Source organism: Toxorhynchites rutilus, chromosome 1 (genome assembly GCF_029784135.1).
Source record: "Toxorhynchites rutilus septentrionalis strain SRP chromosome 1, ASM2978413v1, whole genome shotgun sequence".
Classification (NCBI taxonomy): domain Eukaryota; kingdom Metazoa; phylum Arthropoda; class Insecta; order Diptera; family Culicidae; genus Toxorhynchites; species Toxorhynchites rutilus.
The window spans coordinates 39,930,708-39,952,351 of record NC_073744.1 but is presented as its reverse complement, the minus strand read 5'-3'; the positions used below and the strand labels follow the sequence as shown (position 1 = coordinate 39,952,351).

Sequence of the window (21,644 nt, the reverse complement as noted above, 5' to 3'; positions counted from 1 at the left end):
TTTCTCACCAGTGAGAAATTCACAAGCGTTTACATATGCTGAATTTATTCAAGTTATATATACCTCGAATAAGTGTATCATATTTATTCTCACCCGTTTACACCTATTTTTACGTGAATAAATCCATCTATAGCTATAGATCTCCCTAATGTAAACCCGCCATTACACTTTACATAGAATATTCATTTGATACGAAAAAAATTATTTTCATGGATAATTTTGTTCCTGAAGATGTGTTTATTTTTCCCATCGCAGAGATAGTGTCATTTTATACAGCAAAAAAAACATTTCCAATGTTGCTCATTTATTTATTTCTACCTGGTTCATGCGGAGTCAATAAAGTTTATTTCGAAGTACTTTTAGCTTGAAAAATAAATTTCTTGCACCTTTTCTCCCGATGCTGTATTTTTTCCGAATGCTGTCAGATGTTTCTCCTATAAAAGGAGCAAGCGTATTCTTGACTCGTTGTATTTTATTATAATAATGTTATATTATAATGTAATTCAAATCAAGAAATAAAAAGAATTTAAGTGAAAAAAACCTCACTCGAGCTTTGTTTATTTATTTTTTTGACCGAATCAGAATTGAAATAAATGTTGTAATTTATGTAATTCTTATTTTTCAGTTGTTTGGATGAAAGAAAAAACTTCAAATAATATCAATCTATAGTTCAGAATAATAAACATCTAACATTTGGCGAGAAGTAAAATTGAATAATAATAAAGTTTATATTTATTTACCAGTCAATAATACTGAAATTTCAGTATCTGCCAAAATGTCAGTTGGGCCCTTATGATTTGAAACGCTATAATTAATTGATGAAAAAATGTAGTTCTTTCATTTTTACCAATTCGATTTTTTTTGCCTTTAATACCAATACTTCCTCTATGTAGTGGATTATTATAAGAAAAGTAACACTTTTTTCCCCTCCTGATTATTTGATTTTTTTTTTTATATTTCTATTGGATTCTTTTTGACAACCAATTTTATTCTATCCGCATGACCCAGATTTCAACCTAATTAGCTCTGCAAAACATTCTGCTTTCGTTTTATACTTATTATTCGTGCAAAACTGATTGTTGAAATCCACCACTTCTACTTTCCGTTTTGTATATATTTGCTTCATGTAAACTCGCTATCAAACTCAGATTTGATGTCCCGAATTGGAAAACTGAACATGGGTCGTAAGCTATGGCATGCCACGTACGCTTTCACGTCACTTACACTTCACTTAATCTTTTTGTGTTTATCATCATTGTCACGGACAGTTGCGTGTAAAAATGAACTCCGTGAAGTGAAAGTGTTCATTCCCGTTTATAAGAGACATGTTGGTTGCATAATGTCGAGTGTTTGAACGTTGTGTCGGTTGCATTTTGGACGTTTGAACGTTATGTAGGTAAAATTAATACAGCGTGTGAGATAATATTCCATTTGATTAATAGTATATTTTAGAATGACAAGTTTGCGAGTATACCTCGATGATCAGTTTGCTGAATCAAATGCTGGTTCAAAGATGAGGAGGAATACTTGGTTGCTCGGGAATAATGTAGTTGTTGGAATGTAGTTTTACGCTGAGCTACTCCCAAATGGGATTCTGAAGTTTAATCCTCTTATCCTTCCCATTCTCGTGTAATTTGATATACGGGACATGAGGTTTGATTTAATTATTTAAATACAAGCTGGTCAGCAGCGCCAGAAGCATAATCCTCATAGAAAACATCTGATGGGTTTCAAAGAATTTGACAAAAGCGGAAAGTGATTCAGATTTCTTTAGACGGATGTCAAAATTATGGGAAAAGAACTAAAGAAGAATTTAAAAACAGTATCTTGTGAATGCTTTGCAATGATAGACTCATTCTTTCCTTGTTTGAAACATATTATCACTTTTTTGATATTTTTTCATTCAAAGTATGTCTTCAAAACAATACCGTTGAAAATATCTATAATGTAAAAAGTTATAGCCGGCAACGAACACACACTTGATGGCAAGCATATCGTAATAGGAATTTACCGTCTGGCATCGTGATATAATTTGGTTTTGCATTCCTCATGAATGACTGTGTTCTACTAGTCAAGTCCTTTTCATTACCCATATTGATGGGGCTTTGAGAAAATATGTAATCCGCCATTTTGTAGCGGCCGCCATCTTGGATCTTCAAGATAATGAACTACGCAGTTTTATAATGACTGCAGAGGTAAAGGTTTGTTCCAAATCTTATATCAATCAGTCACCAGGAAGGGAGTCAAAATTCAATTAATGTGGTGCAGCGCTATAGACAAACATGTCACAGCTAAATAAAACCGTTCAACAACTCCAGCATTTAATAAAATCGAGCGCGATTAGCCTCTCCTTCACTCGGCGCGACGCTTCCAACGCTTTTAATAAACTTCGACAGGCTCTCCTGCTCCACATCGCATAGAAACTCCTGTCTCTTACTCTTGCGGTATCGTAAGCGTTATCTCTTATGCTTAAAATCAATCTCAAGATAGCGTCTTTCCTGCTTGGCGTCCGATGATAGAATGTGGCCAAGCACCACCATCGCTCACTTTATATAGCCATATAGATAACGTTGTAGCGACCGCCTATATTTATTCGTAATCTCTTTTTCGTCCCTCATCTTCACCTTATCCATACGTTTCGCCCATACCCGTGGTTGCTTGTAATGAATAACTGTTTGCTGCGGGAGCGCAAACAAAATGTATGGGAATGTAGGTAATTCTTTCTTCCAATTTTTTATAAATTTGAACTTTATACGGGCTGAAAAACCGTAATGTGTAGCATATAAACAATTGCTGAGGATATTTCCTATCAATGTGTGTGTTTGGAACCAAAATCCATTCATTAATTGAGAAGGTATTAGCGTTCAAAAACTGAAAACTTTTTCACACTGAAATATTGAAATGGGCCACTATATTGAACGGTTAGACGTAGTCCTACGTCAAAAAATTTCTGTTCATTCAGGACAATCGGAAGTAGACCTTCGCCATGTTTCAATGGACCTACAGGAACTGCATTTTTAATCCTTAATTACATCCCATAGCGCATTTACCGAATCCAAATAAACAAATTTACGTCCTCTGGATACGTCAAAATTTCGTTCTAAAACTTCCACCAGGCGGGTAAATTGCTGTTTGTTTATCTTTTGTTGTGCAAAAAAAGCAAAACAAATACGAAATTAAACTTACTCCATTCCGCGTGACTAGCTTTCACCATCTAAAACATACGTGACAAATATACCTGTTTTTCTCCGTGACATGACAGTATCGTGGTATTCATAATAACACCGAGTTCATCAAAGTTGTCACGACGGATGAACCCTTCTGGATTCTACACACACGGTGACAGCCGTAATAAGGTTACAGCAATTCACTTCGTTTTCACCAAGATGGTGGAGTTAACAGGTGGCTCGTAATTTACACTATTTAGAAACGACGTATGAGGAATGGCAAGACGAAAGGTTTGAAGCAGTATAATAAATAAACAGTTGTCGTTGAAAATAGTAACCTAGTAACCTTTATGCACATGCTTCCGCCAGCTGGTTCGGCTAATGTGATATGATTTAATCAAGGAATGCTTTGATCGTGGTACCGCCACTGGGACATAATTTGCAGCTTTGTTTTTTGTGCTGGTTCATAACGGCAATCAACCGTGCCGGCGAAACTGTAGTCAATGTTTAGTGTTGTTTAGATACCATCTATGTAAATAAGTTCAAACTTACGGGATACGTCCGAACGGCGATGCTGACATTACGTTTTACCTTCCACTTCACTTACCTTGGGCCCATCATCTGCAAAGAGTTTGTGATGTTATGGCGCGTTTACATTAGGAAGATCTATAGCATAGATAGATTTATTAATTTACATCCCAATTTGATTTTCTTGAAATTACGCTAGCAGCAGTACATATCGTCGCCTCGTTGGGAAGGGAATTCCTGCGAGTGTAGTTGTGATGAGCGCGCGCCGATGACGGGTCAATATTTTTTATGCGATTTTCTCGAAATTATGCGATTTTTCCAACGATTTTCTGTTCTGCGCGTCAATTGTGTAAAAATGAATTCAGTTTAATGTTTGCATTATCAGATTTGGTAACTTCTTTTACCAAGTATTTTTAAGGGTGTACGTAAAAACTGGTATAAATTTGTTATTGTATAAAAAATTCACTGCTCACATCTCAGATTAAGCATCCAGTTATATGAATATAAATACATAAGCTAGCAGTCTGATTTTATTTTGATACCCATAAGATATGGCTTTGTTCCAGCAACCTCGATGGCTACGACGATGGATCCGTCGGCGGATGAATCCTATACCAATAGACAGAGCTGCTCTATGGAAAAAGCGACTAAGCGTTATGTATGGCCTTTTAGCTTGGAATGCACTTGGCTGGATAGGGTATATGATCTATACCGGTCGGAACGATTGGCCCCGGTTTTACGGTTATAAAACGGAGGAGGAAGCAGCAATGTCACAGGGTTTGTGTTCAGATACTGCATTGTTTCAGATTTATTTATTTCATTTTTTTTTTCATGTTACAGCGATCAGATATGCCAAGCAACTGAATATGCCTAATGCACATGTGATGAAATTCTCCGGATTCTCAAAAACGGACGAATATGAACTAAAAGACATGGAAGTAATCCATGACAGCGTAGGTCCAAAGGAAAGTTCGGATTAATTGCAAACTAGTGCCGTAGAATTTTGTAGATACATTCTGTTTAATAATGGATATTATCGATAAAACATAGATCGTTAAAAAATCTGTAAAAGTCTACCAATTGTAACCAACTTTAAGTTCGTTAACAGTCGTAATGAGTAAAAGGCACTATGGTCGTTAATAATGGGTCTTTGTTTGATGAAGCAATCTCCTAGATCGAAAGCCTCACGGCCGCATTGTGTTAGCCTGTTAGGCTAACCGTACAGTTAGCGGAACATATTCTCTTAGTTCGTTACAGAGGAACTATTGCATATCACAATTTTTTTAAATAATAAAATCGTTACAGAATGCTTAAAAGTGCGAAATATATCGGGTGGCGGCACATGCCCAGCTCATAACAGTAGGTATAGTGTGCACTTAAGTGATACTGCACACATCGATTAATAATCTCATCATCGTACGTTGAAACGAAATGTTTGTTTTCGTAGTGAAAAAAGATCGTCTTGAAGCGTAAGTTTTTCGTTTGTCTGTCTAGCGAAATGTGAGACGTCCTAGGCATTCGAATCGCCGTTGCTAAGGTAGGCTAGTCGCTTCTTTTCCTCCATCATCGAGCGGATCGCTATCCTGGAAAAATTGTAAAAATAAAATTAAGAATCAATTAATACCATAATTTAAACACCAGGGCCCACAACTATTTCCACTATAAGCACTTTTTTTTACCAAACTCTGCTCCATCAGATTAGAAGGCACGAAAGTAGTTTTGAATTTCTAAAGTTTGAATTAATTTTTTTACTTCACGTCATTTAATTACGTGAAGCACGTTTGAAGCACGTAGTCCTAATCCTAACAAAACCTATTTTCTGGTATACTAAAACTTTGTAATACTAAAATCATCTTCAGAAACAATTTTCCTATAAGATTTTTTCACCACTTGCAGAAAAAGTGATTTTAATTTTCATAGAATACTAATTTGGTTTTGAAAAGTTAACATTTATTCATGAAAATGAAAATCACGTGGCGTGTTCATCCCGCCTGGAAAAACATTATTGTCACCGTCGCCACCCAAATTCGGAGTACAAAACTCAAAGCTTTCTAAGCGAGTGCAGGAATGATTTCCATGCCTGAAATTCCGTTGATGGATACTGCTTCCTCCGTCTGCACAAGCTAGTCTTCTACGCGATATGGGTATCATTTAATCCTTTGCGATCGTATTGGTCGGAAATAATTTTCCTCGAACGAGATCCTTTTATTTTTCCGCGCTAATAATATTTTGTTTATACCGAGCACCGTTCTCTACTATGCATAACAAGAAAGGCACACATGCACACTAGACATTAGAATTCGTTTAGAAATAATGTAAACCATTACATGGTTGAATGAAGTATTTAGTATGATTTCTCGCTGTGCTCGCTAGAAGCAGACATTCGACCGTAAAGAGTTAATAGTACAACGAACGTGCCTCTCGCGAGAAACCCGAATCAGCCGCCTTTCAAAGACATCCAACAACTTGATCCGGTTCCCATTGAAATTTTATCAGAGAAACACACACAGTCTTGGTGTCAAAAAATTACCTTCAATCATCTATATTTCCCAGGTTTTGATTTTGATTTTTTTTGCCAATTCAATTATACAATCACTAGCTGACCCGGCAAACGTAGTTTTGCCATCCAGCCGAATAAATTCAGCAAGGTGTGGAAGCGAATACATGTAACGTTTTAATGAATCTAATTCTACGTTTTGTAATATCATGACAACGCATGTGTTTAGACCTGGCAATACCAAAGGCTGCCACGGCGTTGCTCATGATAGCGTCTGGCAAGTGAGTGTATTTTACCTCACACCGCTTCTGATTGTTCAGAAACGCAGTCGTCCGCTCTCTACCTCTATATCGTTCGCAATTCATTCTACGTTGAGATTGTGAACGCTACGAACATTAGAAACATTAGTACCATTGAAGAAAAAGATGGAGAGTGTCGTTTGAACGGTGGGTGTCAACGATGAACTCTAGATTGTTGATTCTTCATCGAATCACAATTTCTCGCGTCACGGTGCAGTCGCCTACCATGACTCCAGCAATGTATTCAGCGACACACGCATTGAATATATACATGTGTTCTCCAGTCGGTGTTATATTAGAATTGATGAAAATAACGTGATCGTCACCTTGCAAACCGAGCATGTATGATATGAAGAATTTCAATAATTCATTATGTTTATTCAAAAAGTCTTCCAGCTCGCTGGCAATACGCATGGCTTTAGCCGAATTAAGGTTTTTGACGCATGTGAGGATGAAGTGAACTTAGCGCCATCTGTCATTCATCAACTTAAATAAATCCGCTTTCTTTGAAAAACAAACTACGGGTCGATTCTTGAATATTATTCATACCAAAATACTAAAATCGCGATTAAAAATAGGAGATGGAGGTGAACCTTTGGGGTTATAATTAGTTTTATGCCAATTTTGAGGAAAAAATAGAAATCAAAATAATTTAGATTTTTGTTTGCATAGGGCCACCCTAATCGGTATTAAACATATGGTAATTGGTACCCTAGCGGTATCATATATAGTTTACGTCCTATTCTCATGCCTACCAAGTTTCTTGTGCATAACTTCTTGAAAATCGTTCGAGCCGTTTCGGAGGAGTTCGACCACGAACATCGTGACACGAGATTTTTATATATAAGATTTCAGAGAGGATTTAGATATTCCACAAAATGGCTCAGGCCCGACGAATTTAGTTGAGAATAGAATACTTTTTGAGAATAGAATACTTTCCCAATCTAGATTTGACTGACATGCGTATGCTTTCACTGCGTTTAGAGCAGCTAGACTATCTGAGAAAATAAAGAAATTGTCATACCTGTATTTCACAGCTGAACTTTTTTTTCCAAAATATACATTTTTATTAAGGCTAATTTGGCGTTAGCCTGACGAAACCAGGATTTCAATATTCCAACATTTTTTGTCTAATAACGATGTTATTAACCATTAAGGAGCGCACGTTTTGGGGCAAAACTTGTACGCTTCATACGCTTGTTAGATTCTTGGCAGACCAAGGATTAAACCATCAAGTGTAGAAAACACGGGTTATTTCGTGATCCATCCGTAATTGACGAAACACGAGAAAACACGTGAACGCGATATGTTGAAATGTAACCGATTACTCGCGGTTGACTCGAGGTTAGTACACCGAGGTTTTTTTACGTGGGGGATACGTACCTCGTAAAAAAACGCGTTAATTGGAAAATCCGCGTAAAAAAACTTGTGATTTGTATACTCTGCTGCCGATTCACGTGCAGTACCACTGTTGGACCGTCCAGAGCTAAGTAGACAGGGAAATAAATTCACGAATCGCTGTCCGTAAAAACCCCGTCCTGTTGTACCGCCCGGTCAGCTATCCATTACCCAACACCTAAAATCCTCGTAAGAATCGTGATAAGGTGCGGCATTAATTTCCTTCATAAGCGCTATGTTCCGTTATAAGCACTAATTACCGTAATATGCTCTGGGGGAACATAAGAGAAAAATGTGAGCTGAGGAGGAGTTGTGATATTGCACTGGTCTTTTTTTACGTACCGCGTAAAAAAATCCGCGTTGATTGGAAAATTCGCGTAAAAAAACTCGTAAAAAACTCGTAAAAAAAACTGCGCAAAAAAAACCTGGGTGTATAGGAGTTTTTCATAATTGCATTTGCAATCTCCAATACACTGCACGTGTGGTTGATACGAGGTGCTTCCTAGTGGAACGAAGTTAACCATTAATCAGCAACGCCCCCCTAGTCTGTACCCCATGCCCAGAAGGTGCGTCTCTCTCAACTCGAGGGACCCAGGTAAATCCAGAAATAATTGGTAGAATAGCATGTACCGTTTTGTCTCAAATTCCGAACACTTCATTTTTAAATGTAAATTTACTGAACTTAAATTTTTCCAATAATTTAATAATAAACACCCTGACGTTCTTTGTTGTATAGGCCTCATTTTAACATCATTCACAGCGATAAAATGTTTGCGTGAGCAAATTCGGAATTTGAATCAAGTTTCGAAGCACAATATCCTAATTTTTGGGAGTGTTATATTTTTCCAAAAAAGAATAGCTAATTCGCTTTGACTTGATATACCGATCAACTGAATCACTGAGGCACTGTTTAATGACCAAAAAAGCTTAAGTGTTCGGAATTTGAGACAAAACGGTATTTCTGTTTGAAAAACAGTAGGCTCCTGTAGATTTACCAATTTTAGACCCATCAATAGAAAACACGATTGATCCTGGGCAAATTTCAGGACTATCTTCTTCCCACACAATGCGATTGAACACTGAAGTTAGTCTTATATTCCAATCAGTCTTCGTTCATGATTGCTGTTCGCGACCGACAGCGCGAAAGAGGAGCAGTTATCCAACAAAGTCTTTTCCCTTTCCGATCCCTATCCTTATTCCCATCCAAATCTATCCCTCTCATTCTAAATGCAGTGTTTGGTGTATGACGCATCCGCAACCAGCACAGTAGCCCGACGCGAACGCATACAAACAAATACGTGCATGAAGAAGATTCCTACCAATATACCATTCATTCCAAATCCAAACGTTTACCGTGTTAGACCGCCAAAATAAATACCGTGTTTAGAGATTGTTCCAATGTGTTTTAACTCTCCAGTGCAAGCCACATCCAATGGTCTTCCTTAAGTACCATATTCCGTGTAATTTCGTGTATAAACCTGAGCTATCATCCAGGCTTCCTTCAGCCGAAGGAACCCGCCATTATCCTCAATGGTGTGATCCACCATTTTTTGGTCCTTCGAACCGGATTAGTGAACCACAGCCGTGGTAATTACAATGTGTTGGCTCAACCGAGCGCCCACTTCCGTTGCTCCCAGCAACTTGTGACTTGCAATCAACCGAGTGTTGTGTGTTTTTCCATGGCTTGTGTGGAGGAAAAAAGACGTTTCCAGTGTAGTGTTTCCCGAAAAATCCGTGTATCCCGTGAAAAGAAGAAACTAACCAACAAACGACGCCGTGTGTTAAGCGCCGTTCTGTAACGTGTCCGAACGTGCACGATCCTGAAATCGTGTATATACCATTGTGTGTGTTTTCAAGTGTTCTTTCTCTCCAATTCATATGATCTCATTGATGCAACACACACAAATGCAAGTGAATCCAAAAGAAGAAATGGCGGATGTAGAAAGACTGATTTATTTACGTGACAGTGCGAAGGCAAAAATAACGCGTATTCGAGGCGCAGTCTGTGGGGCGGTGAGTGAAATCGAAATTGATGCCGCAAGTTTGAGCGTTTATGCGAGAAATTCAAAACGTCATTTTGAAGAGTGTGTCGCCCTCCATCATCGAATATACGTTATGTGTCACGAAGATCATTTCAAAGAACATGATGAATGGTACCTTGATTTTGAGGCACACTATTACGAAACATGTGTCCTGGTCGAACGTATGATGCAAACGATGTGTCCGATCCCAGTTTCCATCCCCCAGCAAGTTGAATTTCCACCAATCGATCATCCCCGCATTATTGTTCAGCAGCAGCCATTAGCGGATCGCACATCTACAGATGAAGATGAGCCTGAGACTTTTTCGCGTTTTAATGCAGTGGCCTTTGACGATATACATTTTCCCACCGATTTTGAAGCAGATGCTAAGAATCTAACCGAAGTGTCAGTACTGAAGAACGATACCAGAAAGATGTGGAAAACATCTATTCCAGAAGCTGTGATTTTAACCTATGCCGATATCGTTGATGAAAGCTATGTCATCCCTGAATGCTATGAAAGTCCATCATGTGATTATGCCATTCAACCAACCTATGCAATAACGAAACCCAACAACGCGATGAAAGGTGCACATACCGAAATGTGTGCTATCAATGCCAAGCCATCCGGTGCCCTGTGTGTCGGTGCGCACCCCAACTATAAATTTGGAGTACTTAGTATGATATCCGTTCCTAAACGACAAGCCAAAATCCATGAGCTGAAAATATGTTACAACTACCTGCGTAAAGGACATCATAACAGCGATTGTAATTCATCCCGGAGCTGTCAACCGTGTCAATTTGTTTTCGCTGCATCCTTCCCCAAGACAGATGACGAAATGCGGAACATATTGAATGATTCCTGTCCACCACGAGAGGTTACCTGGAATTCCATTCCCCTCCATGTTCCAGTCATAGATACTGGGCAACTCGTGGTGATTTGTGCGATCCAATTCCGATTTAAGCCCGGGGGGAGTATGTTCGCGACCGACAGCGCGAAAGAGGAGCAGTTATCCAACAAAGTCTTTTCCCTTTCCGATCCCTATCCTTATTCCCATCCAAATCTATCCCTCTCATTCTAAATGCAGTGTTTGGTGTATGACGCATCCGCAACCAGCACAGTAGCCCGACGCGAACGCATACAAACAAATACGTGCATGAAGAAGATTCCTACCAATATACCATTCATTCCAAATCCAAACGTTTACCGTGTTAGACCGCCAAAATAAATACCGTGTTTAGAGATTGTTCCAATGTGTTTTAACTCTCCAGTGCAAGCCACATCCAATGGTCTTCCTTAAGTACCATATTCCGTGTAATTTCGTGTATAAACCTGAGCTATCATCCAGGCTTCCTTCAGCCGAAGGAACCCGCCATTATCCTCAATGGTGTGATCCACCAATTGCTATAGGGTTTAGTTGGAAATCTTTCAGGATTTGTTCATGTCCATTGAGATCTCCATCATGATGATGTTTCGTGCGGTATTTGCATCGAATACCCTGCCTATAACGGAGCCTGTGGAGCACCGGGCGACCTCCACAGTATTTTCCGCCCTTACTGCATTAAGTGGGTCACTGATGTAGCTGACCTTCTTAACCGCGCAACTCGTGGAATTCACATGAATAATCCTAACAAGCTTTTCGGGTTCTGGCAGCCTCTCCCTGAATAATGGAGCCGAACAAAATGCTGGACAGAATAAAGTTTATTCAGGTGAACCTTCATCACGCCAAGGGAGCAAGCAGTTTCCTATGCAGAATGTTCATTCACGAAACTTTGGATGTGGCTCTTACTAAAGAGCCTTGGTTCTATAATTCTAGGATTCGAGGAATCTCTACACAAAAATGTGAGCTTCTTTATGACAGCACACAAACTGCACCAAGAGCAGCAATTCTCATACGGAATAACATTAGGTATCAACCGTGACATCAATTGGAGGTCCCAACGACCTGAGGGAAAACCGTTATTGTCGTCGCTTCGGCTTATTTCCCAGGAGACAACGTTGGAGTTCCTCCATTTGAAGTTGCTGCGCTGATACAACACTGTAAATTAAATAACAAACAATTAATCATAGGATGTGACGCCAATGCCCACCACAGGTTTAGGGCAGTAGCAACATCAATGTTAAGCCAGCGCTACACGATGCTACGAACACCCTCGAATGCTGGACGCTCGATGATTCGACGCATCGTGTAGTCGACTGACGAGCTACGAACCTCCAATTTCGAGTGTCGAATATTCGCGTTGGAAGGTAATCCGTTCGTTGTGGATTACCTTCCAACGCGAGTGGCACGAGTCAAAGGCTTTTTGTCATTCGTTGATTCGACACTCGATGACATTCGATACACCGCTACACGATTCGTCCGAATCTATCTTTGACAGATTGGTTTGTTTACAAATTTTAGATGAAGGAACTATGAAATTGATTCATAAAATTCAAAATATTCGGCAAAATATTGCAGTCTAATAATGTTGATTTCAACCATTTTTAATTTACAGCCCGATATCAGTACAATTGCTACGGCAGCAATTTCAATACTCGCATTGTCATCCAGTTTCCTAACGTTTTTAATGGTAAATAAAAACAAACAATTTGAACCGATTGCATTGAATCGAACATTCACTTCACCGTGTAGCAGCACATTCGTCACAACATTTGTCGATTCATCGAGTCAAATGTTTGATTCCAACATTCGAGTGAAACGTTGGACGAATCGTGTAGCGCCCGCATTAGAGGTGAATGTTTGCTCGAATATTTAATGTCAAATTATATTAACATTTGTAACCAAGGAAACGACCCAACATTTGTTAACTCTATTAGACAAGAAGTTCTTGATCTAAGGGTGGGTTTAGACCAGTGATATATTCATGTGAAGAAATATGATGAGATTTATAGAAATCGCATCAACCGTTTACACTAGCGTGAACTTCTATAATGAATATATTCATATTTTCGGTGAGTTTATTCACCTAAAGTAGAACTGCATCCAACTTTAGTGATTTCTCACCAGTGAGAAATTCACAAGCGTTTACATATGCTGAATTTATTCAAGTTATATATACCTCGAATAAGTGTATCATATTTATTCTCACCCGTTTACACCTATTTTCACGTGAATAAATCCATCTATAGCTATAGATCTCCCTAATGTAAACCCGCCATAACACTCTGCAGTTCTAAACTATCAGACAAGATAAAAAAAATAGCATGTGTCAAATGAAGAATCTTCCCCTCCTTTTCCTGAAGAAAATATGTCACCCTTCTAAACTAGAGTCGACCGCGAGTAATCGGTTTTCCACGTTATTTACATTAGAATTAAGGAAAAATTTATATATACTAGTAACAATACAGTAAGGAGTTCGGCTCCTTTAAACTTATGTGACTAAGCCTGTAAAAATAAACGATTTAATTAAAAAAAAAGAAGAATCTCTATCTGATCATAAACATATAATGTTTAATCATAATTCTGGTGATCTTTTGATCGAACAATTCAGAGATCCGAGAAAAACAAATTGGGATAATAATCATTCCAAACTTAAGGAGAAAATTTTGATGTCGGTGGAAAGTATTTCTTCCGCTGAACAGCTTGAAATAGATTCATCAGAATTTGAAACCAATATTAAATCCACCTACGAAGAAAACTGTCCCCTGAAACAAAAAAAAAAACTTCCTATGCAGAATGTTCATTCACGAAACTTTGGAAGTGGCTCTTACTAAAGAGCCTTGGTTCTATAATTCTTAGAAAAATGTCTAGAAAACTCTTCAACAAAGTAAACATTACTTCTGATTGGACAGATTACAAAAACTGTCTAACAGAATGTAACGAAGAAATTCGTAAATCTAAGAGAAGGGATTGGAAGTTCACCTGTGAACAGGTAGAAAGTTTACCTGTTGTAGAAAGACTTCATACAGCCCTTTCTAAGGATCACACCAACGGACTTGGTAGTCTGAAAGAAGGAAACGGTCAATATACAACCGACTCCCACTTTGTATCATGATGGAAACACACTTCCCAGGCTCAATCCAATTGACTTCCGGATACGTACAGGTCTTCAAACCAGCTCAATCTTGTCCAATCAGAGACGAGAATAGGGCTAATGAAATGGCTAGGGCGGTCTTTACGAAGTCAAGGGTTGAGTGGGCAGTGGATTCCTTGAAGTCCTTCAAATCTCCAGGACCAGACGGGATTTATCCGGTGCTGTTTCAAAAAAGCAAGGATATCACTGTCCCTCTTCTGACGGAGATGTTTAGAGCTAGTATTGTACTAAGCTACATTCCTGGTAAATGGCGAGAAGTCCGGGTTATATTTATTCCCAAGGCTGGTAAACGTGACAGGACGACTCCCAAAGCGCATAGATCAATAAGTCTAACATCTGTCATCTTGAAAATGATGGAAAAGGTCATTGATCTCCATATCAAATCATCATATTTGAACAGGAGACCATTGAACAAATTTCAATTTGCCTACCAAGCAAATAAATCAACTAAAGCAGCGCTTCACACGTAATTTCAAAAATAGAGAAGTCTTTTGATGCTAAAGAAATCTCACTTACAGCTTTTCTTGATATTGAGGGAGCAACTGGATACATGCTATGCTAACCAACCGATTAATAACAGCTAAATTAAGAGGATCTTCTCTAACAACGAAACCAACTAGAGGTTGCCATCAAGGAGGAGTTCTGTCTCCTCTGTTGTGGTCCCTAGTTGTCGACGATCTTCCTAATAACCTAGCTAATTTAGGATACGAAGTCATTGGTTTTGCAGATGACATAACCATTCTAGTGAGGGGTAAATGTGAGTATACTATTCCCAATAGAATGCAAACAGCCCTTAACTACACACTCAAATGGTGCAACTTGGAAGGGATTATTGTTGATCCTTCAAAAAACAGTCATAATTCCATTTACCAGAAAAAGAAAGCATAAGACTCAACCTCTTAGATTGGGAGGTGTACAATTGGAGCTTTCAAAACGAACCAAATATTGACCAAAAACTAAATTGGAACGACCAACTGGAGTATGCAATATCTAAAGCACAGACTGCGCTCTGGACTTGTAGTAGTATATGCGGGAAAAAGTGAGGACTAACACCGAGAATGATTCACTGGATTTACGCGGTAATTGTGAGACCCAGACTAACATATGCTTCGCTAGTGTGGTGACCTAAAACTACACAAATATGAGGTCAGAAAAAGCTCGATAAGCTACAACGTCTGGCATGCTTATCAATAACTGGAGCAATGTCCAGCGCACCCTCCAAAGCCCTAGATGCTCTTTTATACCTTCTACCCTTGCATCAATATGTGCAACCTGAAGCTGAAGAGGGTGCTCTTAGGCTGAAACGTATAAAACATTTTCTAGAAGATCTCACAGGGCATTTACAAATCCTGAAATATTTTCAACTGAACACTATAGTAAGCATGAGGATGGAAACAAAGACTAACTTCAGTGTTCCCTTCAAAGCGATTGAATTCAATCGCAACGAATGGGGAGAAGGTGGTCCCAAAACAGGATCACTGGTGTTTTATACCGATGGATCTACAATTGGTAAATCTACGGGAGCTGGGCTTACTGGGCCAGGAATCGAAATGTCAATTCCAATGGGACAGTGGCCTACAGTTTTTCAAGCAGAAATACGAGCTATTCTAACATGTACAAATATTTGTTTGGCTAGAAAATACTCTGTATAAAATATCTGTATCTTCGCAGATAATGCAGTAAATACATACACATGTTAGTCAAAGCTAGGTTGGGAATGTATTCTATCCTTAAAACAACTAGCTGCTATCAACGAAGTTAATCTATACTGGGTGCCTGGTCACTGCGGTATAGAAGGTAATGAAAAAGCCGATCTCTTAGCAAGATTACAATCTTCAACTAAATTCGTCGGGCCTGAGTCACTTTGTGGATTATCTAGATCATGCATGAAATCTTGGGGGTCTTTGTAGCCTAATTGGTTGCGTGTTCGCTACTAAGCCCTTACCGCTCACATTTTCGGTCTGCTGCATCGGTTATTGGCACTATTAATAACACAACAATAGGAGCCTCATATCAACAGTCCCGCTGTGAACAGTCCAACTGTGAACATTCGAACAATGGGAATATTCTTACGCCGAAAAAGGCAGCATGTGTTGCGTATCGATAGAACAGGAATGCTCTTACGCCTGAATGGCTACTGTGTAATAAATAAAACGAATGTTTATCGATATATAACGAATACTCTTACGCCTAAAAAATGGTAACAGAGTAATATACAGAAAAAGTTATCTTAGGATAAAAATGTACTCGAATGAGTTCGGATCTTTTACAGCTGAATTGCTCAATGAGCCTAATAGATCATCCAAATTATTCATTACACCTAGTAACAGAATAACACGCAACCTACTCAGCTTGAATAAGCCTAGAGACGAATGAACTCTCAGAGTTTAAAGTCTCTTTAATTCAATACCGTTACCGTTGAATAAGGCACACTTGAGTACATTAGCCGGTCTATTGACCAACACTGTCGGAAAACTAGCAGATGATAACTGTCGTTTCTGCAATTTCGAAGCTGAAACTTCGGAACTGTGTCAATGCAGTACACTAATTCAGCGAAGACTGCGGATTCTTGGAAAGGGCATTCTTATGCCTAACGAGATTTGGTCTACTGAACCAAAAAAGGTAAGGAATTTCATAACTATCACTTTTTGCCTGAGTGATGGAAGGAACTGACACTGCATACATAGCAAACTGGAGTGCACTACAATAGATCAAACTAATGGTCGCAGTGGTACAATGCTCCTACAGAAGAAGAAAAGATCCTTCTAATTTGACTTTTCTTAATCGGATGCTATGCTATCTATCCAGTTGAAGATTGTGCGCGTTCATAAGCCATTTGGGTTAAGCATGAGAAGTTTTTAGCGTGTTATGATACTAAGTGTTTCTTGAAAATCGGATGTGAATTGTCCGTTTTCTTTTTTTATACCAAGTCCATTAATGATTCTTTATTAGATCCTGCAACAACAAGTAGACCTTTAACCGGCTCACAAACGAATATTCAATCCCATCTCTTAGATTTACGAATTTCCTTGCTATATTTCGTTAGATAATTTCTGTAATAGGTCCATTTAGCATACATTTTTACGGTGTTGAAGAGTTTTACAAATAGCTTCCGAAGCTTTTCGAGTTTTTTGTTTTGTTTTGGGAATTTTCAGTTTTAAACCCCTACGCGCGATTGAGACTTATAAAAAAGAACAAGCATGTTCTGAATAAATACCCTCAATGAGGACAACGAGGTAAGGTACCATCAAACTTACCTCAAAGTTTCGTACTTGACCACAATCATGTGACACTCCTGGCGAAACAATTTCGTTAACATCCCTGCAATCCCTTCGAGTTGCTGCAGCTGGAACATGTCCCATTTCAGCTTGTGATCATTCTCGGGGGAAGCTGTCGGATAAACAGAGAGCAGAACAAATGCGTCAATGATAACATTTTTCGAGATATCTTAAATCGGCGTCTACATTTCGCATAAAACTCCAACCATTCGGGAACAGCCTCCAGCAGATAGGGGTTCGCTGGAACAAGCGCACTATGCGGTGTAAAATGCGTATGGGACGCAATTAGTGGCCGTGGAATTTCCACCGGAGTGGCATGATGCAAGTAACAGGATGTTAAATAGGGATGACTGTCCTGGGCTTGTCCGGTAATGCAACTGGAAACATTTCGGGAATTAACAATTCATGCCGATGTTGAAACCGCGATCCAACGCTCTACTCACTTGTAATAAAAAGTACCATGCTGAGCAGACTCGTGTCGTTCCCAACCGGTGGGGAGCCCTTCACGCTCGAGTGGATGGGACCAGTGAGTAGTTTTTGTGTTGTGATCAATATAATACTTTCGACCGCGGAGGGTGTAATCCACTGACCAGCCTGGAGGTAGTGGAAGTTCTTCTTCCGCTGCCGAATTGTTGGTTTCCGTCGAGGCTTGCTGGTGTTGTTGGACAGTAGTTGCGGAGCCATGGCGTGCATTGTGCAGTAGAGCTTCGCCATACGTCATGCCGTTGTTCTCCACATTAGAATATAGCGGCTGTTGGGGTTGCGGTTGTTGGCTTCGGGCAGCCAAATAGCTGATAGAGGAAGACACGGCGGCTACGTTACTCGAAGTATTTGCCACGTTCGCGAATAGCGACTGATGTGACGAGTTGCTATTCTGATAAGGCTGATAGAGAGCAGCGGAATTGGTGTTGCTATAAATGGGTGATTCCGAACGATTGATCTGCGCGGGATTTTCGTAAATGTGATAATGATCCTTCGGAGTAGGCAGTTGTTGCCTGGTGGAATATTGACGAACGAAGGAGGGCTGCTGTTCGGCTGCGAGGTTCACATTACTAGATACGGCAGCAACACCACCAATTGGGCTATTGTTTCTTAACAAATTTCCGTAGTTTTCAAAACCATTGCGGTAATTGGCGTTGTTGGTTTTGTGATGTAGTTGGTTGTAGGAATACTTTCGCTCGAAGTTCGATATATACTGCTGACGCAAATGTTGCTGCTGAGCCTGCTGCAGTTGCTGCTGGATTCGGTACTGATTTGCTGCTTTGTCAGCTTCACTCTGTTGTTTCAGAATCTGATCTATCGTTTCGATATCAACGTAATTTCCATGATTGTTGTTATGATTATGCTGACGATCATGAGAACCCATATTGTTAATAGCATTCGAGGCCAAATTCAGATTGGACGGCTTCGACAACATCATCGATGACTGCTGTTGCATCTGTTGCGACATGTGATTTTTATTGTTTGCTACCATCAGTACACTACTTGTAGGATTCAATATGTTTGGTTGGTCGTTTTGCAGCGACAGATTAACAAACTTCTGAGCAAGATTTGGAATCTTGCTGCTCGGGGTATATTTACCTTCGTGCCCCAAACCACCCATAGAAGCTGTCACCTTAGCATTCCCAAATTTCTGGACATTATTGACGTTATTGTTTGGCATCAGCGGGCCCGGTATGTAGACATTATTGTTTTGACCTACATTATTCGTACTGAATATTTGCTGCGAGCTTCTTCTAGCTTTCGCTAGTTTCGTTCTTCCCTGCGACTCGCTTGTTAATACATTAATTACTGGAATGATGTAAATATAAATTACTCTGGGCTAACTCAACATTTACAGACAATTACTCACTTGGTATTTCCGGTGGCGTGTCTCGTTTCACATACTTCCCGACGACTCCATCCTTGATGGATTTATCCTTGCTTTTGCGTGAAAGCATCTCGCTTCAAGCTCCAGAAGTTCAACAAGTGTGGAACAAAAAATGACCCAAGTTCAAGTAGCACACACGTACGGAATGGAAGGCCGATTAAATAGCACTGAGCTTGTGATGATCGAAATGATGCTGAGGTTGCCTTTGTTTTTTTTACTAGTTTTCCCTCTGGCAGTAACCTTCGTTTATATCGTTTATTGCTCTCCGACGAGATGCTCTCACCAATGATTATGATGACGATGACGCTCCCCAATCTTCTTCAATTTCGGCTTTCTTATTGTTCACCGAATATTCTTTTGTTTTCGCTTATGTACTCTTTCGCTACTGCTATATTTCATCTCGTAAGTAGCGGCAGCTGCCGCAGTGATTGGCATTCTGTGTATCGCATTCCATCTTCTTCCCTTTTCAATATTCCACGGATGCTGCTAGATGGCACACAAATACTACACACGACATTCAACTCTCAAATTCATTCTTATTAAATTTATGAACTATTGCTTTGGGTCCCCAACAGAACTTTCTTTTATTAGTGCTCTCAGGTCGTCGAATAGAAGAAAAATTATGAAACTGTTCACTTTTACTGCTGTGCCACTTCGTCTATCAAAATATGTCCAGTTTTGACGTTTTCCTTTGTTTTGAATTTCATTCGTCGACAGTCGATGAAGCTCAGTTGTGGCAGACACCGTGCGTGGTTTGCTCATTACGAAAACACGATTTACCAACTGCAAGAAAAGCAACGACAAACAAATTGTCTTCGAAGTTAACCTTTGTTCAAAGGCGTTTTAGAGATATTTATTTATATTTCCAGTATTCCGTCTTCGACAAAAAAGTGTCGTACAGACTAAAATCAATTACTAATCCCTATGCTGAACATATTTCTAGTCAAATCAAAATCAAACAAATAATACACATTATTGAAACGTTGACAGCAAACATCGAAAGGATTATTTTGTCCGCATAGTGTACGATGTGCATCCTATCTGAAGAAAACAAATAGTCTAGTTGACCTATCCGGAGCGTTGATTCGGAGTTTGCTGAAAGCCCTGAACAAAATTGTTGTGAAAAATCAATTTCTGGTGAAAAAAAATTCTTCCGTCGTTCTCGTAATGTCGGTAAATATGTGCGCAACGTTCTTCATATGAGGTCAGATGCTGGTCGATGCGGAACGAAGAATCGAATGGCAACAAACCAACGGTAAAGCTAACGAGAAGCAGCATGCAATTTATCCAGTCCAGCTCCTTTCGAGGCTACGAGACAGCTCAGCTTCCTGTTTACGTCTTTACGTCTAAATCAATTGATGATTATGGATGTAATGTTTTTTGTAGAAAATAATCTAAGCAGTTCCATTGGTCGATGTCAAAGCTTGTTGTGTTCTTTTCCTGACGGCGCTTTGCTCACGGCCTATGTAAGACCCGAAGCAGGCTTAGTTCAAAGAATGGAATTGACGTTCTAATTCTCGCGCAACTGTCTATTGATCATCACCTTTCTATTGCTCCGCGGAACCTCTCTTCTCGTGCTTTTCTAACTCCAGTAGCGTTGTGTACGAGGGTGGTCCGTCCCGGGTGTCACTCTCGGTGGGGTGACGCCCATGATTTTTTTTTGGTTTTTGGGGTTCACCCAAGCAATTCGTCCCGGATTTTGCCGGGTCACGCTACGCTATTGTCTAAATCGATTCCTAAAATTCTACAAATATTTTTTCCACCACGGGGTGCAAGGATTTCACAACTCATTGATAAAAACCAAATTTAACATTTTCCCAACGTCATTCGTCAGTTGCTGTAACCTAAGACTAGTAACCATGAGGTGAGGCCGTTTGGTCATAAAGTTTTTGGTGGAGCAGTATATGAAAAGGGAGAAATCGGAAGGGGGCTGTTTATATGGAGCGTGAAAGAAAGAAGTTTACTAAGAGCGTCTATTCGTATTGAATAGTATTTTTGAATAGAGTTCATTGTGTCTCGTTTACAAATACAGTATACTTTCAAGATGACTGTAGAGTGGTTTTGACATATTGCCCACATTAGGATATATTTTTAAGCGCCTTGACTGTAATCCAGCTACAATAGTTCAAATCCTTAAGTCTAGACGTTGTGCGGTACTCGGTTGTGAGTAAAGCCGGATTTGTTCGTTGTGAGTTAAGTGCGTTTCACATACAACATCCACGTCACGTTCACGTGCCGTCACATCACGTTACGTCAGTTATTCTAACATGCAATTGTTATGAAAACATTCACATACGCTGGCAGCGTAACAACCCATCAGCATACGTTCAACGAAAACGACCGGCAGGATTTGTAGAGAATAATAATTGACGGAGAAGGACGGTTCGTTGGGTTTTTGTCTGGGCTTTGTGTCTCGGATTTTGATTTGATTTTGATTGTATTTTTTATTGCAACATATCTCTTAGTTCCAAATTTTGGAGTCGAAAACATTCGCGACTAGCTGAGAAAAATAGTCTATATTTTATTATTGCTGAACAAGAGTCGGGACAACA

At 39.5% G+C, this 21,644-nt stretch overlaps 2 protein-coding genes across 2 annotated transcripts; one reads left to right on the top strand and one right to left on the bottom strand.

The window, feature by feature from the left end:
• Positions 1 to 4,182: 4,182 nt before the first annotated feature.
• On the top strand, positions 4,183 to 4,838 carry LOC129763647 (uncharacterized). Its single transcript, XM_055762894.1, has 2 exons — positions 4,183 to 4,472; positions 4,536 to 4,838. Exons 1-2 carry the CDS (start codon positions 4,247 to 4,249, stop codon positions 4,673 to 4,675), a joined length of 366 nt encoding a protein of 121 aa, XP_055618869.1. The 5' UTR covers positions 4,183 to 4,246; the 3' UTR covers positions 4,676 to 4,838.
• Positions 4,692 to 19,754, bottom strand: LOC129763634 (scaffold protein salvador). The gene is made up of 5 exons (XM_055762873.1): positions 19,075 to 19,754; positions 17,666 to 19,013; positions 17,409 to 17,599; positions 17,202 to 17,334; positions 4,692 to 5,278 (listed from the first exon to the last, which is right to left on the bottom strand). Exons 1-5 carry the CDS (start codon positions 19,160 to 19,162, stop codon positions 5,206 to 5,208), a joined length of 1,833 nt encoding a protein of 610 aa, XP_055618848.1. The 5' UTR covers positions 19,163 to 19,754; the 3' UTR covers positions 4,692 to 5,205.
• Positions 19,755 to 21,644: the final 1,890 nt, after the last annotated feature.